This window comes from Canis aureus, chromosome 4 (assembly GCF_053574225.1).
Source record: "Canis aureus isolate CA01 chromosome 4, VMU_Caureus_v.1.0, whole genome shotgun sequence".
Lineage (NCBI taxonomy): Eukaryota > Metazoa > Chordata > Mammalia > Carnivora > Canidae > Canis > Canis aureus.
The window spans coordinates 5,885,239-5,899,941 of NC_135614.1; the positions used below are offsets into that span (position 1 = coordinate 5,885,239).

Here is a 14,703-nt window from a genome sequence, read left to right on the forward strand (position 1 = left end):
CTGTGGTCCACTGGCGTCAGACTTGTAGGAAGACACATATTAAATACAGCCTTGGGCCACATCCCAGACCTGCTGAACATTTAGATTTGGGGTGCAGGACTTTGTCAGTAAGCAGTCCCCAAAGCCACTGATGCAGTCTACCTCCTCCTCCTAATGAGAGGACAGGCCTGGAAATGTGCAGCTTGCGCAGTGCTCATAGAGCAGCAGAGAGAGAAGTCCAATCTCAGCCTTCAGCTGCCCACGCTGCACCCCCCGCCCCCAGCTTTCCCTTTGTGGTTCCAGAAGGTGGGGCGCCAAACGACTCTGTTGTTTCCTCACCCCTCAGCCACTCAATTTATTTTTCAGAAGTTTTCTCTAATTTGAAGTGAGACATTTGAGAAAATCCTGCCCTGGTGAAAAAATTGCTGCCTTAAATCGATAGGCTCTGAAGACAGTCCCTGCATAAATGTGACCAGTGATTCATTAATGTGTGAGGTAGTAAACATGCCTTGTACGTGTATTTTTATTGTGAAATATCACAAACACACCAAAAATAGTGCTGTAAGAAATAGCCATGTCCTTATTACTCAGAATGACATATTGTCACATCTGCACTTACATTTTGTCACATCTGCTTCCTTTAAAAAAAAAAAATCACAGAAACAGGTGAAGCCCCTTCCCTTCCAGCTATTCCTCCCTCCCCTCGGAGAGGGTCCTACTGTCCTGAAATTTGTGTGCACCCTTCCCATTCTTACTTTCCTGCTTTCCACTACACATGTAGTATCTCAATAACATACAGTTTCGATGTATTTTGTAATTGAGGTCTACAGCATTGTAGTGTATATATCAGCAATAAAGATACTTTTTCCTTGGCATTATTTTTCGGTGCTGTTCCTCTGAACATGCAAGATAAGGTTTGTTTTTTTTTAAATCTGCTCTATTCATTATGTGACTGCTCCATGGTCTGGCCATTCTCCTGTCAGGGATGGAAATAAGGTTGCTTCCATTTCTTCCATTACAAACGGTGCTTTAGGGAGTGTCCTTGTGAGCAGATATTATATGGCATTTGGGGAGGGGACCATGGGTCCTCTCAACCCCCCGGGGGGGCCTCATAGCTGCTTTCCCTTAGGACCCTCGGGGAGAGGGTGAGTGTGCAGAATGTTCCACATGCTGGGTCTTAAGCGTTTGCAACAGCAGTTTTCTCCATCTCAACTTTTCCTTTGTAGAAGGTGATGCACTCTTACAAAACCTTCATTCTCGCCCTCGAAGACTTCTTGACCATATGAGTAATCTCCACAGGGAAGACGCCTTACTGCGGGAGGAAAGCCGTTTGTATGACGACATTGTTTTTGTGGATGTCGTCGACACTTACCGAAATGTTCCTGCGAAATTATTGAACTTCTATAGATGGTAGGTGGTAAGAATGCTGGGTAGGTAGCATTTGTCTTACTGTTCTTTGGATGTGGAAACAATTTATCGACATTAGACCACTGCTTTTTTTTTTTTTTTAACCCACCCCAGGAGCCCTGACCACTTGGGATATGATCTGTGGTATCCTGGTTCTTTGTGAGGACTGACCTTTTAAAATTCTGCTACTTTCTCATTCAGATGAGCGGATCCATGATGCAAATGATCTTGATCAAAAACAGGGCAAAAGTTGATTTCATTTTGAGTTGTTCTGTTCTGAGACAGCATCAGTTCTATGAGTCAGTGTCTTGGTTGCCTCAGACCAACGCCAGATGAAAATCAGTGAGTTTGAAAATGGTCCATTTTCAGTTGTGATCATACCCACCGACCAAAGTGCCCTGCATATGGTTCCCTCGAACCCAGGTCACTGATCTGAATTCTGTTCAGCTGAACATCCGCATTGTTTCCATCCTCTTCTTCATGCCTTGAAGAATGGCTTGGCCTTATTCCAAAACTTTTCTGTAGGATGAAATCCAACAGCCCTTGGAGTTTCCCATAACTTCCCCAACCCTTCAGTATTGCTTCTCTTCGATCTGGGTTGTAATTCCTACCTTTATAATATCACTGGCAGCAACAATAATAATACTATTATGTATGTAGTTGACATTATTAGTTCCTCCACGGTCTGCTTACTTGCCCTGTCCACCCTGACCCTAGAACTAAAACCGAACTACCTTTGAGAGTCTAGCCTAAACCTATAGTGTTTTTATATCTGTGTCCTTTCACTGACTCTCATATTATCGGTGAGCTTGTTTCTTGGTGGGCCTACTGAGCCTGTCCTTCTCTCTTCTCTGATGCCCTGGACAGAGTGGGAGATTATAAGCACTTTATGGATACAGTCCCCTGGTCCTGAGGGGTGGGGAATGTTTCATAGCTAGGACAGGTTAACATAAGTCACCTTGTGGGTAGAGGGCAGAGAGAAATAAGAGTTGGAAGTTGGGGCGTGTCTGGAATACCAGGGTCGTGTTTGGACAGCTGTAGTGAGGATAAGAACCTTCTTTAGCTCAGGGCCTCTAGGAGTGGTGCATGTTGTAAGGGGGCCAAGGCAAGAATATAAACAGATGAAGGGTGGAAATGGAGGTCCAAGAAATGGGAAATCTGGATTGTGCAGTTCTGGAACTTTCTATAGGGAGTTGATTCCCAGTTGTGGAAGTTTAGTTTAGTTTAGCTGTTACCTTGAGTTGAAGGTTATCTCCTGTGCTCCTTGTACATCTCTGAGATCTCAGTCATCACTGCTACTGTGTCTCAGGCCGTCACCTCCACCTGAATACTAGTGACGAGCTAACAGACCCAGGCTTTGGCACCCCCTGCCCCCCAGCCTCGGCCTCCACTACCATCTGCCCTCCATTCTGCAACAAAAGCTGCGTTCATCCTTCTTCAGGTGATTCCTTAGTGACCACAGCGTCCTTTATCACAGATTCCTCCAACAAATAAGTGTCATGTACACCTGTGCTGTTAGAAACTTTACAAGCATGGGGCTGTGCACTTTGGTGTAGACCTGTTGTTAAATTCACTGTTCTTTGACCCGATAACACTTTCTCCAGATTTCTTTTATTCAGATTTCTGTCATTTGGTTTCCTAGCAAGACTCTGAGTTTGCTTTTTTTTTTTTTTTTTTTTATCAGAGATGGACAGGGCTTGACAATGGGAAACAACTTGCCCTTATAGGTCTAGGTAAATGAAGTCACCCTCCTGGGTCTTCCTAAAGGTCACTTTTGAGAGCTTAATTGCTGGGAATTGTTTCTAAGGGGAAATATTTTTCAGTGTTTGAAAGCCCATAAAATATCTGAGTACAGTATTACTGGTGGCACAACAGTCTTCTGTGCAAGAGCCAGGTGTGACACCCATTGTGTCGTCATCCCCCTCCCCCCGTTAACACAAGTTCCAAGGTTCACTCACATGTTTAATAGATTTGGCAGCCTGACTGGAACAGTGTCAGAGAAGCGTGCCTTTGGTCATATATTCCACTTAAGCCCAATCTTTTTTTCGTTGTGTCCTTTTTCTTTTGCACCTTTTAAAATCAGCTTGGTACTTCTCTGTGTTAGGCCACTTGATGAAAATCAAGTGAGGACTGCAGGTGGTAGCAGTAGCATTCTGAGCAAATGTTCTCAACATTGAAGGAAGAAGAAACTGAAGAAGTATGCAGGTCATACAGGGACGGTTCATTAAAATAGTAGCAGCGTCACGGCCTTGGCCTCACTTCATTTCCTGGTGTGGACACACTCTCATATTCCCTTTTGCCAACAGGACTGTGGAAACAGCCAGCTTTGATTTATTGCTGAAGACAGATGACGACTGTTATATAGACTTGGAAGCTGTGTTTAATAGGATTGACCACAAGAATCTGGATGGGCCTAATTTTTGGTGGGGAAAGTAAGTTCAACCTTGTTAGCCCTTTGGCCTTCATGTACCTGGTCAAATGGAATTCATTTAGAATGAAACACATAGGCTGTTTTTCACAAGCAAAATGTGCTTGAGATAGGAAAGCTCTCCCCTTGGCTCCTGGGTTACTGTATGTTATTAATCTATAGTTAGAGGGATGATCTGTCGAATGGAAAACATCAGGCTAGGGTGATGAAGGAGCAGAAGGTGATGTAGCTTTTAGGGTCAAGACCCAGAAATAAGTGGTACTCACATGAAAAGCTGCTGTACATTATGATAGAATAAATTTCTGACACATTTCTGAAACTTTGCTGTTTCTTCAGGAATACAATATGGATTAATGATCCTTTTGAGCATGTGTACACACAATGCTCTGGTGCTTTCAGAAGCTCCACAAATGTGACTTTGAGGGAATTTGACACAAGTCTTTCATGTAACACACCCGCTAGATAAATAATTCCTTTCCTTAGACTAAAAAAAATTGTTCTTCCCTTGCTTTTACAGCCTAGTTCTTTTTAGTGACATAAGGGGGCCCAGCTTAAGATTGGTAGTAGGACAGTTGTCAGACACGAAGAAGCCAACCTGTTTTGAATCTCAGTTTCAGGCTGAATTGGGCAGTTGACCGGACCGGTAAGTGGCAGGAGCTGGAGTATCCCAGTCCTGCCTACCCAGCCTTTGCCTGTGGTTCGGGGTATGTGATCTCCAGGGATATCGTCCACTGGCTCGCCAGCAATGCGGGCAGGCTAAAGACCTATCAGGTAATTCAGGATTTCTGCCAGTGTGCCGAGGGAAAGCAGGCTATTTCTTTCTGTATAGGATTCACCCTTAGAGGTCAGGGACACACTCCTATCCTCCAAATCCTGGCTCTAATTTCTATTCCTAAATGTTCTTTTGAGCCTACTTATTATGATTTCAGACTGTATTTACAAGTGTAGTCCCCGGAGGAATGTAAAGCTTGACATTCACAAGAAGGAAGACCATAAAGCAAGTGCTTTGTTTTCGTTGATTCTGGTGATCATGTCAGTAAACAACCTGCCTAGTTGCTGGATCCACTGTACTGTTCGTACGGTCAGTGCTGGAGGTTTAAGGCCCACGAGAAGGGTTGACTGACCAGTCGCTGTGCTGTGTCAGGTCGTTTCACTGTGGTGTGGTGTTAATGGCCACTAGCTTTTTTACTCTGCGCACAAGTGTTAATGCATGCTTGGCATTTCCTGGTGGAGTAATTACGAAATGAAGAAGTGAAAAGATGATTGATCATGGGAATGTGTGACATCGTGTTTAGAGATGATACAGCATTTAAACCTCCGTATTTAAACTTTACGGGGTGCATACAGGGTGAAGACGTAAGCATGGGCATCTGGATGGCAGCCATTGGACCTACGCGGTACCAGGTAAGCAGCCTGGAGGGTGGCAGCCCTGGGGTCTGAAGAGTTGAGGAAGTGAGGTTTCTGGGTCAGATATTTGGCAGAAACAGAACTGAAGGTCTGGCATCAGAGCTGTGCTCTTGATGCTCTTGATGTAATTCACAATAATTCACCTCAGTTCTCATACTTTTCTGAGTTTAAACCAAAAAGAGGGACACCTGGGTGGCTCCGTGGTTGAGTGTCTGCCTTTGACCCAGGGCGTGATCCCGGATTCCTGGGACCGAGTTCTGCATCGGGCTCCTTGCAGGCAGCCTGCTTCTCCTTCAGCCTGTGTCTCTGCGTCTCTCTCTCCTCTGTGTCTCTCATGAATAAATAAATAAAATCTTTAAATAAACCAAAAAGAAATGTTTTGGATGGAAGTTTTCCTACCCACAGAGAAGAATTAGGTTTTTATATGTTTGATTACAAATTCTGTGTAGCTTTAAAATGTAAGGAAACCTGCCGGCTGGTTTCATCAGGGCATGCAACTCTGATCTGGAGGTCATGAGTTCGAGCCCCATGTTGGGCATAGAGTCTACTTAAAAAAAAAAAGACCTTAAGAAATCAGCTAGCTAAAGTTCCCAGGAGCATGTGGTCCAAGGACCCTTCAGCCTTTCCGAATGATGCAAATAAAACAGTGGATAAAATACTGGAAGGTGTTTTTGAAAATACACTGATTGCTGAGCCAGGAAAAGAAAGAAATGAATCTGCAGAGACCAGAAATGGGAAGTAGGAGCCCTGAGAAGAGAGTAGGCATGAACCTGGGCTTTGCTGCAAAGCTTCCTGTTGATTTGGACTCTCGCGGCTTCTGCTTTGGCCACAGAAGGTGCAGGGGGCCAAGGAATGCGTGGGGCCTGCTGGGGCCCAGAGCAGGGCCCCCTGCTCCGGGGTGGATGGAAATAAATCTGCCTCTACCGGGTCAGCTGTGACAGTCCCACGTTGTATCGAAGTCCCTGCTTTGACTCACTGAACGCTGGAGCTCGCTGCTGTGGCCGTAGCCATGGTCAGTCTGCGGTGGCTGCTGTATCTGCAGACTGTGGCTCATGGAGCTCGTTTCCTGATGGGTCTAGTGGGGGTGTGTGTGAGTGTGACCTCATGACCTTGGGAGCGGAGATCTGTGTTTAAAATGCATCCTTAGAAGAGGATGTATATTGTTTCCGCCTACACCAAAGAGCGTTACCACCGATTCTACATTGCTGATGAACGTGACGCCTGCTATTTACCCACCTGGGCCAACCCCTTTCCACCCCACCCAGAGGTCAAGGCTGAGATGAAGGTTCTCAATTACACACACACACAGTCTCTCTCTCAGGTCTCGTCCCCCAGGGGCCCTGGCTCTGTGAGTCTCTCATCCCTGCACGTGTGGCCTTTTCAAAGCCAGCAGAGCCTTCAGGGCACCTGCTGACTCTGGCTCCTTTTCTTGTTTCTTCCCCTTTGTCACCAATTCAGCCATGCTTTAAGATGCTTCTCATCGTACCCAGCATCTTAACGTCCTCAGACTAAACGAGCTTCCCTGGCTCTGTCCTCTGCTGTATTGCCAGAAGTAGGCTGGCACTCAGGATTCAGGCTGAGCCCACGTTAGTCCCTCGTGTTCACCGGCATCGGCTTCCTTGGGCAAGGCACTTCCCACTCAGCTTCCCATCTGTGAATGGGAAAGGAATCTTACCTCGCAGGGTTGTAGGAGGATCAGCTGATACTTGGTACAGCCCCCAGAATACCGGAAGGCTCCATCAGCCTTCTCTCGTCCAGCCCGCAGGAAACTTTCTGGTGGGGCTTCTTGGGCTTTCTGGCCATGCATCTCCCTCCGCCACCTGCCATCTCCCCACCATACACACCTGTGTCTGGAAGCCTTCCCGCCTCCCCAGGATCCACGAGCTCAATTCCATGGCTCCTGAGTTTACTCTTTGTTTTTCGCCAGGACGGCTTGTGGCTGTGCGAGAAGACGTGTGAGACGGGAATGCTGTCCTCCCCACAGTACTCGCCACAGGAACTGCAGCAGCTGTGGAAACTGAAGGAACTGTGTGGGGACCCCTGTCAGTGCGAAGCCCCAGGAGGAGGAGTGTAGTCTGCTTGCTGGAGGATGTGGGGACATGAGGGAGGATGTGAGTGTAACTTTTGAGCAGAGCGCACAGGGGGCAACAGATGATGTGGGCTTTCAGGCTGGCTCTAGGTTGGCACTTTTCACCTGTCGCCAATGTCCTCTTTCCAAATGTTTGCACAGAACTTCCTTGTTAAAAATCAACTGATACTGTAGTGTAGGAAAAATTTTATTTCTATATTGGAAGACCATTTGAAAAACACCAAATTGTTATAAAACAAAAAACATTTCTAAAACCGGATGTATCATTTCTGTTTGTAATTCACTACCTGTCACTTTTGGTTAAAATTGGCCTCATTCAGAAATCTTAAGTAACCAAGTATGTGAATCCATCCTGGATCACAGAAGAGCTCTGTGAGGCAGAATTAGGATAAAAGCAACTCCCAGAATGCTGTGTTGTCACATATACCAAAGTTTGGGGTTTCTGGAAATGTCCAAATGAAGTGGGCAACCTGAAAGGAAACCCATATAATTCCCAGTTCTGGACCTTGGTGTTTTTTTGTTGTTGTTGTTGTTTTTCTTATGATAGTCACACACAGAGAGAGAGAGAGAGAGAGAGGCAGAGACACAGGCAGAGGGAGAAGCAGGCTCCATGCACCGGGAGCCCGACGTGGGATTCAATCCCAGGTCTCCAGGATCGTGCCCTGGGCCAAAGGCAGGCGCCAAACCGCTGCGCCACCCAGGGATCCCATGGACCTTGGTTTTAAAGTTCACTTATTAAGTGAGCTAATTCCACTTTTCTTTTACCATTTAACATAAATCTTGAAGGTCACAGTCTAGTACTATTTAAAAAAAAAAAGTTAAAATTCTGTGGCTATAAATCAGATACCTCTCAGGGTTTTAGTGACGTAGGGAAGGATCCTGCTAAGTAATGGACACTCTGAAAGAATTTTTTTCCTTCTGTCATTGCCTAATGTTTACCTAATAGACGCGAATTCCAATCAGAGCTGGAAATCTTCTATAGAAAATATGCTCAGTTCAGGTACTACTGTAGGAAAGTACTCTAAAAACAGTGTAACAGAGGGGCAAGATCACAGCACACATGTTACACAAAGAGGTGCCTCCCTAAGTTTACTGGACATTTCCCAAAATCTGTCCAAATCATTTTGGTAACCTTTTAAACGAGTAATATCAATAGAATTCCATTCAAACTGGTCTTATGACCAACGTAACTGTGTTCAGACTTCATTAGACTAGCTAGGTTCTATTTAATATTTTATTGAAATGTGTAGTCACGAACTATAAATATGAAATAAAATCAGAGACTCATTAGTAGGTGCAAAGCCTTTATTACTGCTGTTATATACAAGCCTAGAAATGGTCTGTTTCCAATGAAAAATATCACCTCTTCTGTACTTAGGGCAAGCTGTAAAACCTCTTTTTCTGCCAGAATTGTTCCAATAAGTCTTTTACGTCCAGTGACTCCCAGTTACCATCGCACCAATAGACAGTCTCCACTTTCCACAGAATAAAACTGTAATGACTGCTGGTCATTTTCTAGTCCGATCTCTCTGCCGGGCATCTAAAAACAGAACAAAGGGTTGCAGTGATAAAGACAGGTCCATCCTAATACCTGTGTCTCCCTCATCCCCATTTAGAAGCAATTCGTGTCCCAGGGCACCCTATCCTAACAGCGGGTCACACCAGGGGGACCTGAGCTGGACTTTGTGTTCTGCTGGGCCACTTACTTTGGGACTTTCGTAGGACAGCAGGAGTTCTGACACAGGAACTCTGAGAAGACGTGCCAGCAATCCCTTCACCTTTTGAATTGTCATGGAGGCTGTCAAAGAATAAAACACCCTCAGCTCTCTCAAATGACAGTTACCTATAAAACTAGCTCACCTGACAAGCCCCCAGTCGCAGTGCTTCACAGTATCAGTTTACCCAGGCAGACCATTAGGGGGAGGCTTGCCTGCCCTTCGGACCGAGAGCTGGCTCCACACCCCTACCTGGCATGTGGGAAGCTGTGGGAAACAGCCAATGTTTGACCCAAGTGCCCTTTGACAATGGGTTTTCATTCCTTTGCACTGGTGTTTAATATTCCCTCCTTGATATGAATAAACCAGAAATCACATTCTCTGCACCAAGGGGTAAATATGAGTAAAATTAACTTTCTAAACTTCTGTGATCACTCACGATGGCTGAGAAAATGGGGGCTCAGGCATCCAGAGGGCACCTCTCCCCCTCCCTCTGCGCACTGAGTGTGGCCCACAGGCTCCTTGCGAGCACGCCTAGTCTGTGAAGATTATAACCCGTAACTGTGTTCCACATGTGCACGCAACTGCTTCAGGAGCAAATGCTTTGGTTTGTTCACAAAATGCTATGAACTTCTTTCCAAAGATGGGTTGTGGTAAATACTGGATATTTTGAAGGTGAGAAATAGAGTTTCTTTGAAGCTTTAGCTGGAGGTACAGCAATAGTATGGTGTTCCTACAAATCACATGTATTCAAATATTTTTCTATCAAAAATGATTTTTGTAAAAGCTGTCTGTGTTTTTATGCAACTTGTGATAATAAATGTTATCTTTATTTTAGAATAAAAACTGGCCTTGTTTATGTGTTAAATATAAACAATTGACATCATTTTAATTAACATAACTTGTTCTTTTATGTGTGACTATGTTTAGATAATCTTGTCCTATTAAAAAGATTTAGGTGGTCTGCCTTTCACTGTCCAGAGGGTGCTTAATGGTGGATTAACGCCTACAAAGCAACAGGAAAGGACGCGTTTCCCAAGTCATGTCAGAAACCAAAAGTTCGTTCATGTAACAAACAGTAAGAAATCTGCCGACTTACACTGTGTCCACAGAAAAAAAGTGGCAGTTTGCACATAACATTCTAAATGACATTACCATTTCTAATGTACAAGTAACACACGATTGTTTTAACACTCAGAAAACATACAGTTGGTCGCCCGTGTGCCTCCCTGTGACCAGCACTAGAAGTCTAGTGGGGGCGTCCACTTCTAGGCTTTTCTCCGTTTCCATAAGGACGCACAGGTTTCAGAATGTATTGATGTACTGCTGTTTCTCATACGTACAGATGGTGCCACAGCTCATGTGGCTCCTCCAGAGCCGCGTAGGCCAACAGAACCGCCTGTGGTGCGAGTCGCAGGGACTCGGGAAGGGACTAGTGTGATTTCCACTTAATGAAGGTAAACAGAAGTTACCATCTGTGGCCAGTGGCAGCCGTACTGGAGGGCGCGGCCCCAGGCTCCCTCCATTCTCGCTCCGATACCTGATCCCGCAGACACTGCAGTGCGTGGTCCTGCCAGGGTTTATTTGACCCTTTCTTTCCCCTCTAGTCAACGTTTCAGTTGTGTTACATTTGCCATTACAAGTGCTACAAGGTAGAAATTTTAAAATGTGATTTACTGCACTGACAAGCAGAGGAAAGCATTTTACAAGAGTCACTGAGGGGATACAGGTTTCGTCTCCAGATCCTAGCTGCTCCACATGCAAGCTGTCCTTATCACTCTCTACCCAGGAATCAAGCTTAATCTGAACAATTCACAGTACACTCAAAAGGGAGACTGTAATTTTTGCTAAGTGCAAGGTACGTTAGATCAATCTAGTTTTGTTGACACTAAAGTATTTGTGGAACGAAACTAATTCAGTTCCAGTAAGACAGAGTTCTGAAGTCCTTTTTCCAAAGAAAACCGTTTCAGTGTGTCCTTTAAAAGACCATGTCCGAAAACTTTCTGCAGGGACTCCTGACTGGTAAGGAGTAGAGTGTATGAGAAGTCACAAATGTCCATAATACTCACCCTTCAACTCACCAGGACACATTTTTTGTCTTATGAAGGGATAGTAAGACCTCAAGCCCAGTGACACCGTCTCTCTGTACCAGAGCCACAATTTGGGAACTAAACAGCAGTGGCTCAGGCAAAGCCATGACACTCCAGCGCTCATGCCTTGCCTAAAAGATATCATCATATACAAGGGCTTCCAGTTTTAACTAGACTTTTCTAGATAAGCTGATATGGTTATGGGAGACTTGAGCTTTTGGTGGGGAATGATGATGGATTATATTTTAGACCATAAATGATTAGTGAAAACCTATAAGCTCTAGAAGTTCACACTCTAGATTATTTTCCTTCCCGCCATCTCATCTCTAGACCAGCGATTCCTAAGTGTCAGGAGGCAAAAGGCCTACTTCTCTTACCTGGCAGTTGTTTCTCTAGGACTTTCTGATCAACTTGATTAGGATATTTTATCTTCAGTGCTTGAAGGAAGAAAGGAAAAAGCCTGAGAACTACTGTAATAAGGATTTATGTTCCACACACACGTTAACCAAATGATCCAGCTAGTCAGTGCCTGGCTCGGATCCCAATAAAGGAACAGGTCTTACTGATGTTGAAGATTCCTTCTATTAATTCTCTACGGAATTAACAACAACAAAAGGGCTGGACCAACATCCTAGTGCCTTCCCGCCTTCCCTTCTCCCCTCCTGCTCCTCTCCTGACAATTCAGCTGGGTGTCCTGGTGTAAAAAAAGTCACAAATTTACAAATCACAAGTCAGCTCACTTCTCACATGTTCCCCATTCATAACACACTCGAGTGAGTTGAAACCATAGGAATCACTAAAATGTTCAGTATGAGAATTAAATGATAATTCATCATTTCATTCCAAATCCAAGTACTCCACGTACTCACTTAAGAGAAAGCAACAATCCCTACGAGCTCTTCACAACCTGCTTCAGCACCTAAGGTCACAAATGCGAATAAGTGGTCTTTGAGCGTGGGGTTCTTACTTAGAAGCTGGTTTTTGAGCACAAACGGCTGTTGTGTTTTGAGTTCCCCATCTTCAGGAGCACCGTATTCTGTGTAAGAAGACATAAACAGGGAGCGTGATAACCCCAGGGCTACCAGAAACCAGAAGGAAGAAGTCGTGCACGCGAGGGTCAGCATAGCCTCCTCCCTCCCCAGGACCCACCCAGCAGCAGCTGCTATGCTAATCTGGGATCTGTTCCTTTTTATTCAGTTACTCATTTACTTATCTATTTTTAGGAGGGATGGACAACAACTGCTTCCAGACTCCTCCATCCACTGTCTCATGTGGCTGCTCCTCAAGGACCGTGTCCTGACCCCAGCTAATAACGAGGCTGTGCCTTCACATGCTTAAGACATTTATTCAGAGTTTTGCCTCTGCTAACAGTTCCCTTGCTTTTGGAGTCCTGAGGGAGAACCCCTGGAGCTATCTGAGACATGACTCACAGGACACCCTCAGGTGTCCAATGGAGGGAGTAAGGCCAGGCTGGGTCCTCCCCTGCTTGGAAAAGCAGCCTCAAAAGAAGGCTGCCGGGAAAGCAGGCCTCTCCTGCTCTGACTTTTGCTAGGCCAACCAGTGACTGCATTTCTATAAATACCCCCCAGTAGCTGTGCTTTTGTCTCCTGGTGTTCCTCACAAGGAAGCATGGAGCCACTTCTGCAGGGATGCTTAAGAACCTTCCCCTCCCACAGCTGATTCAGAATTCACCTAAAGAGGCAGGAAATGGGACCAGCTAATAGATCTGAAAGCCATTCCCACAAGCAGCTTTTCTTCGTCAAAGATAATGTTCGTCAAAGATAAAGAAGCATATCTGTAGTGAGCTGCTTGCATTAGGAAATATATATATATATATATATATATATATATTTTTTTTTTTATTGGTGTTCAATTTACTAACATACAGAATAACACCCAGTGTAGGAAATATATTTTTTTAAAAATCAAATAAAAGTGAAATTTGGAATAATAATGAAGTCAAAACAAAATGGAAAGTACATCAGGGACTAAGAATCGGAAATGGTAGCTTCAATGCCTGAGGGTCCAGGCCGGAGAAGGGAAGGAAGCACCTTGCAGAACAAGTGCTCCGAGCACAAGTGCTCGGAGCAGCCCTTGCGGGAGAAGTGATGCGCTCATCTGGACTTTCACGGACAGTAGGATTGCCTGGGGACTGTAAAAAACACCGGTGCCCTGGTTCTACTTAAACACGCTCTTCATTTTTAAAATCCCCTAGGTTACGCCAGGAGAACTTGAGGGCTTCCTTCCCTCCTTGTCCTACCTCCGCAAGTGGGAAGCCTGGTGAGGGCACGCACCCATGAGGAGAGCTTCCACTTCAGAGCTGCTCCCCCACCCTGAATGCCAGGAACCCACAACTTCCCAAGTTTCCTTCAACAGAGGGAGGCTGCTGACTTCTCTTCTCTAAAGACAGTGGTTTGGTTCTTGCTCCCAACCTGCTGATGCAGCCCCAGGATCACACCGACAGTCCACCAGAGAACAAAAAGCCCCAAAGGAGGAGAGCAGAGGCCCCGGGGGTCCCCCCGGATCCCCAACCATGCCAGCTGGACAGTCACCGCAGGGAAGGTCACGGGCCATGCACGTACTGAGGCAGAGCAGCTGGTATCTGGGATGTGCTGCAACGAACTCCTCATTTGGTCTGTTTCTGTCTGGATCCTGGTGTCCGCCAGCCGCCTTCCATTCATTTCCAAAGGCCTTTCTGTAATCCAACTCAGCTCCGCGCCTTTCCTCCGGGAGGATCTGTGGTCACATGAATAAAAACAGACCTGTTATTCTTCTGACACAGGTTTGTGTTTTGTACCCTGTCCTTCCGCTGCCCACCTGTGGAGAAGAATCAGCTTGAGAGGGACAATACTTGGGTTTTCCCTTTCCTTCCTAACCCTGACAGAATTCAGGAGTTTACTGGAGAAGAAAAAAGGAACTTTGGTCTTGGATTTTCTTCATGAGAGTCTATGTGTCTATGAGCCGGCATCTGACAGGTGCCCCCGCCCCCAGCGGGAAGCGGATGATTCCACGCAAGCTGCGTGGATGCCAGCAAGGCACTGCCTGGGCCGCTGGATGAGAAGAGTGGCTGAGAAGGAGAGGATATGCTCTGTGGTTTGGTCTTTTTTCTGCCTGTGGTCCCCCCCGGAGACGAAGGAGCAAGCACCCAGTACTCCTGGCCCCTCCTCAAGGGGGCAGCTGAGCGTCAGGCTTCTCCATAATGGCCTAAGTGATGTTGCCTCCCGAGGACCTGGCCCAACCATCACTGAGCAATGCACCAGGATAATATTTTACCATTTGGAGGAAAACTATACCAATACCCTTCACAATATTCCAGGTTTTTACGGTTTTTTGCCCATTTCCTACATTCCGACTCTTTACATTTTAGGGGGACAATCTGTTTCCTCATCTGAATAACACCTGGTCACGATACCAGCACTCACCTCACATTTGTTCAGAGTCTTCAGTTGCCCAATTTTGGCAATGATGAACTGATGCGTGGTCTGTGCTGCTTTGCCCTCTTGCATCAGGGGGTTTCGTGTGCAGGACAGAGCATGCAGACTCTGCAGCTTATCCAGCTCATTGATAAATGACCACTGAAACCCAACA

At 45.7% G+C, this 14,703-nt stretch overlaps 2 protein-coding genes across 7 annotated transcripts in view; one reads left to right on the forward strand and one right to left on the reverse strand.

Moving 5' to 3' along the window:
• B3GALNT2 (beta-1,3-N-acetylgalactosaminyltransferase 2) overlaps positions 1–9,871 on the forward strand; it is a 57,168-nt gene extending 47,297 nt beyond the window's left edge. For both annotated transcript variants that reach the window (XM_077894436.1, XM_077894435.1), the window contains 5 exons: positions 1,206–1,389; positions 3,693–3,818; positions 4,426–4,585; positions 5,162–5,218; positions 7,149–9,871. In XM_077894436.1, the coding sequence (XP_077750562.1) occupies positions 1,206–1,389; positions 3,693–3,818; positions 4,426–4,585; positions 5,162–5,218; positions 7,149–7,295 (674 nt within the window). In that variant the 3' untranslated portion in view covers positions 7,296–9,871. The remainder of the gene's footprint in view (positions 1–1,205; positions 1,390–3,692; positions 3,819–4,425; positions 4,586–5,161; positions 5,219–7,148) is intronic.
• TBCE (tubulin folding cofactor E) overlaps positions 8,598–14,703 on the reverse strand; it is a 78,833-nt gene continuing 72,727 nt past the window's right edge. For 4 of the 5 annotated variants that reach the window (XM_077894432.1, XM_077894433.1, XM_077894431.1 and 1 more), the window contains 6 exons: positions 14,538–14,690; positions 13,698–13,851; positions 12,083–12,151; positions 11,493–11,552; positions 9,017–9,108; positions 8,598–8,850 (listed from right to left, as the gene is read on the reverse strand). In XM_077894432.1, coding sequence (XP_077750558.1) covers positions 8,758–8,850; positions 9,017–9,108; positions 11,493–11,552; positions 12,083–12,151; positions 13,698–13,851; positions 14,538–14,690 — 621 coding nt within the window. In that variant the 3' untranslated portion in view covers positions 8,598–8,757. Of the gene's footprint in view, positions 9,109–11,492; positions 11,553–12,082; positions 12,152–13,697; positions 13,852–14,537; positions 14,691–14,703 lie in introns of all 5 variants that reach the window. The other variant, XM_077894434.1, reaches the window with a different exon arrangement.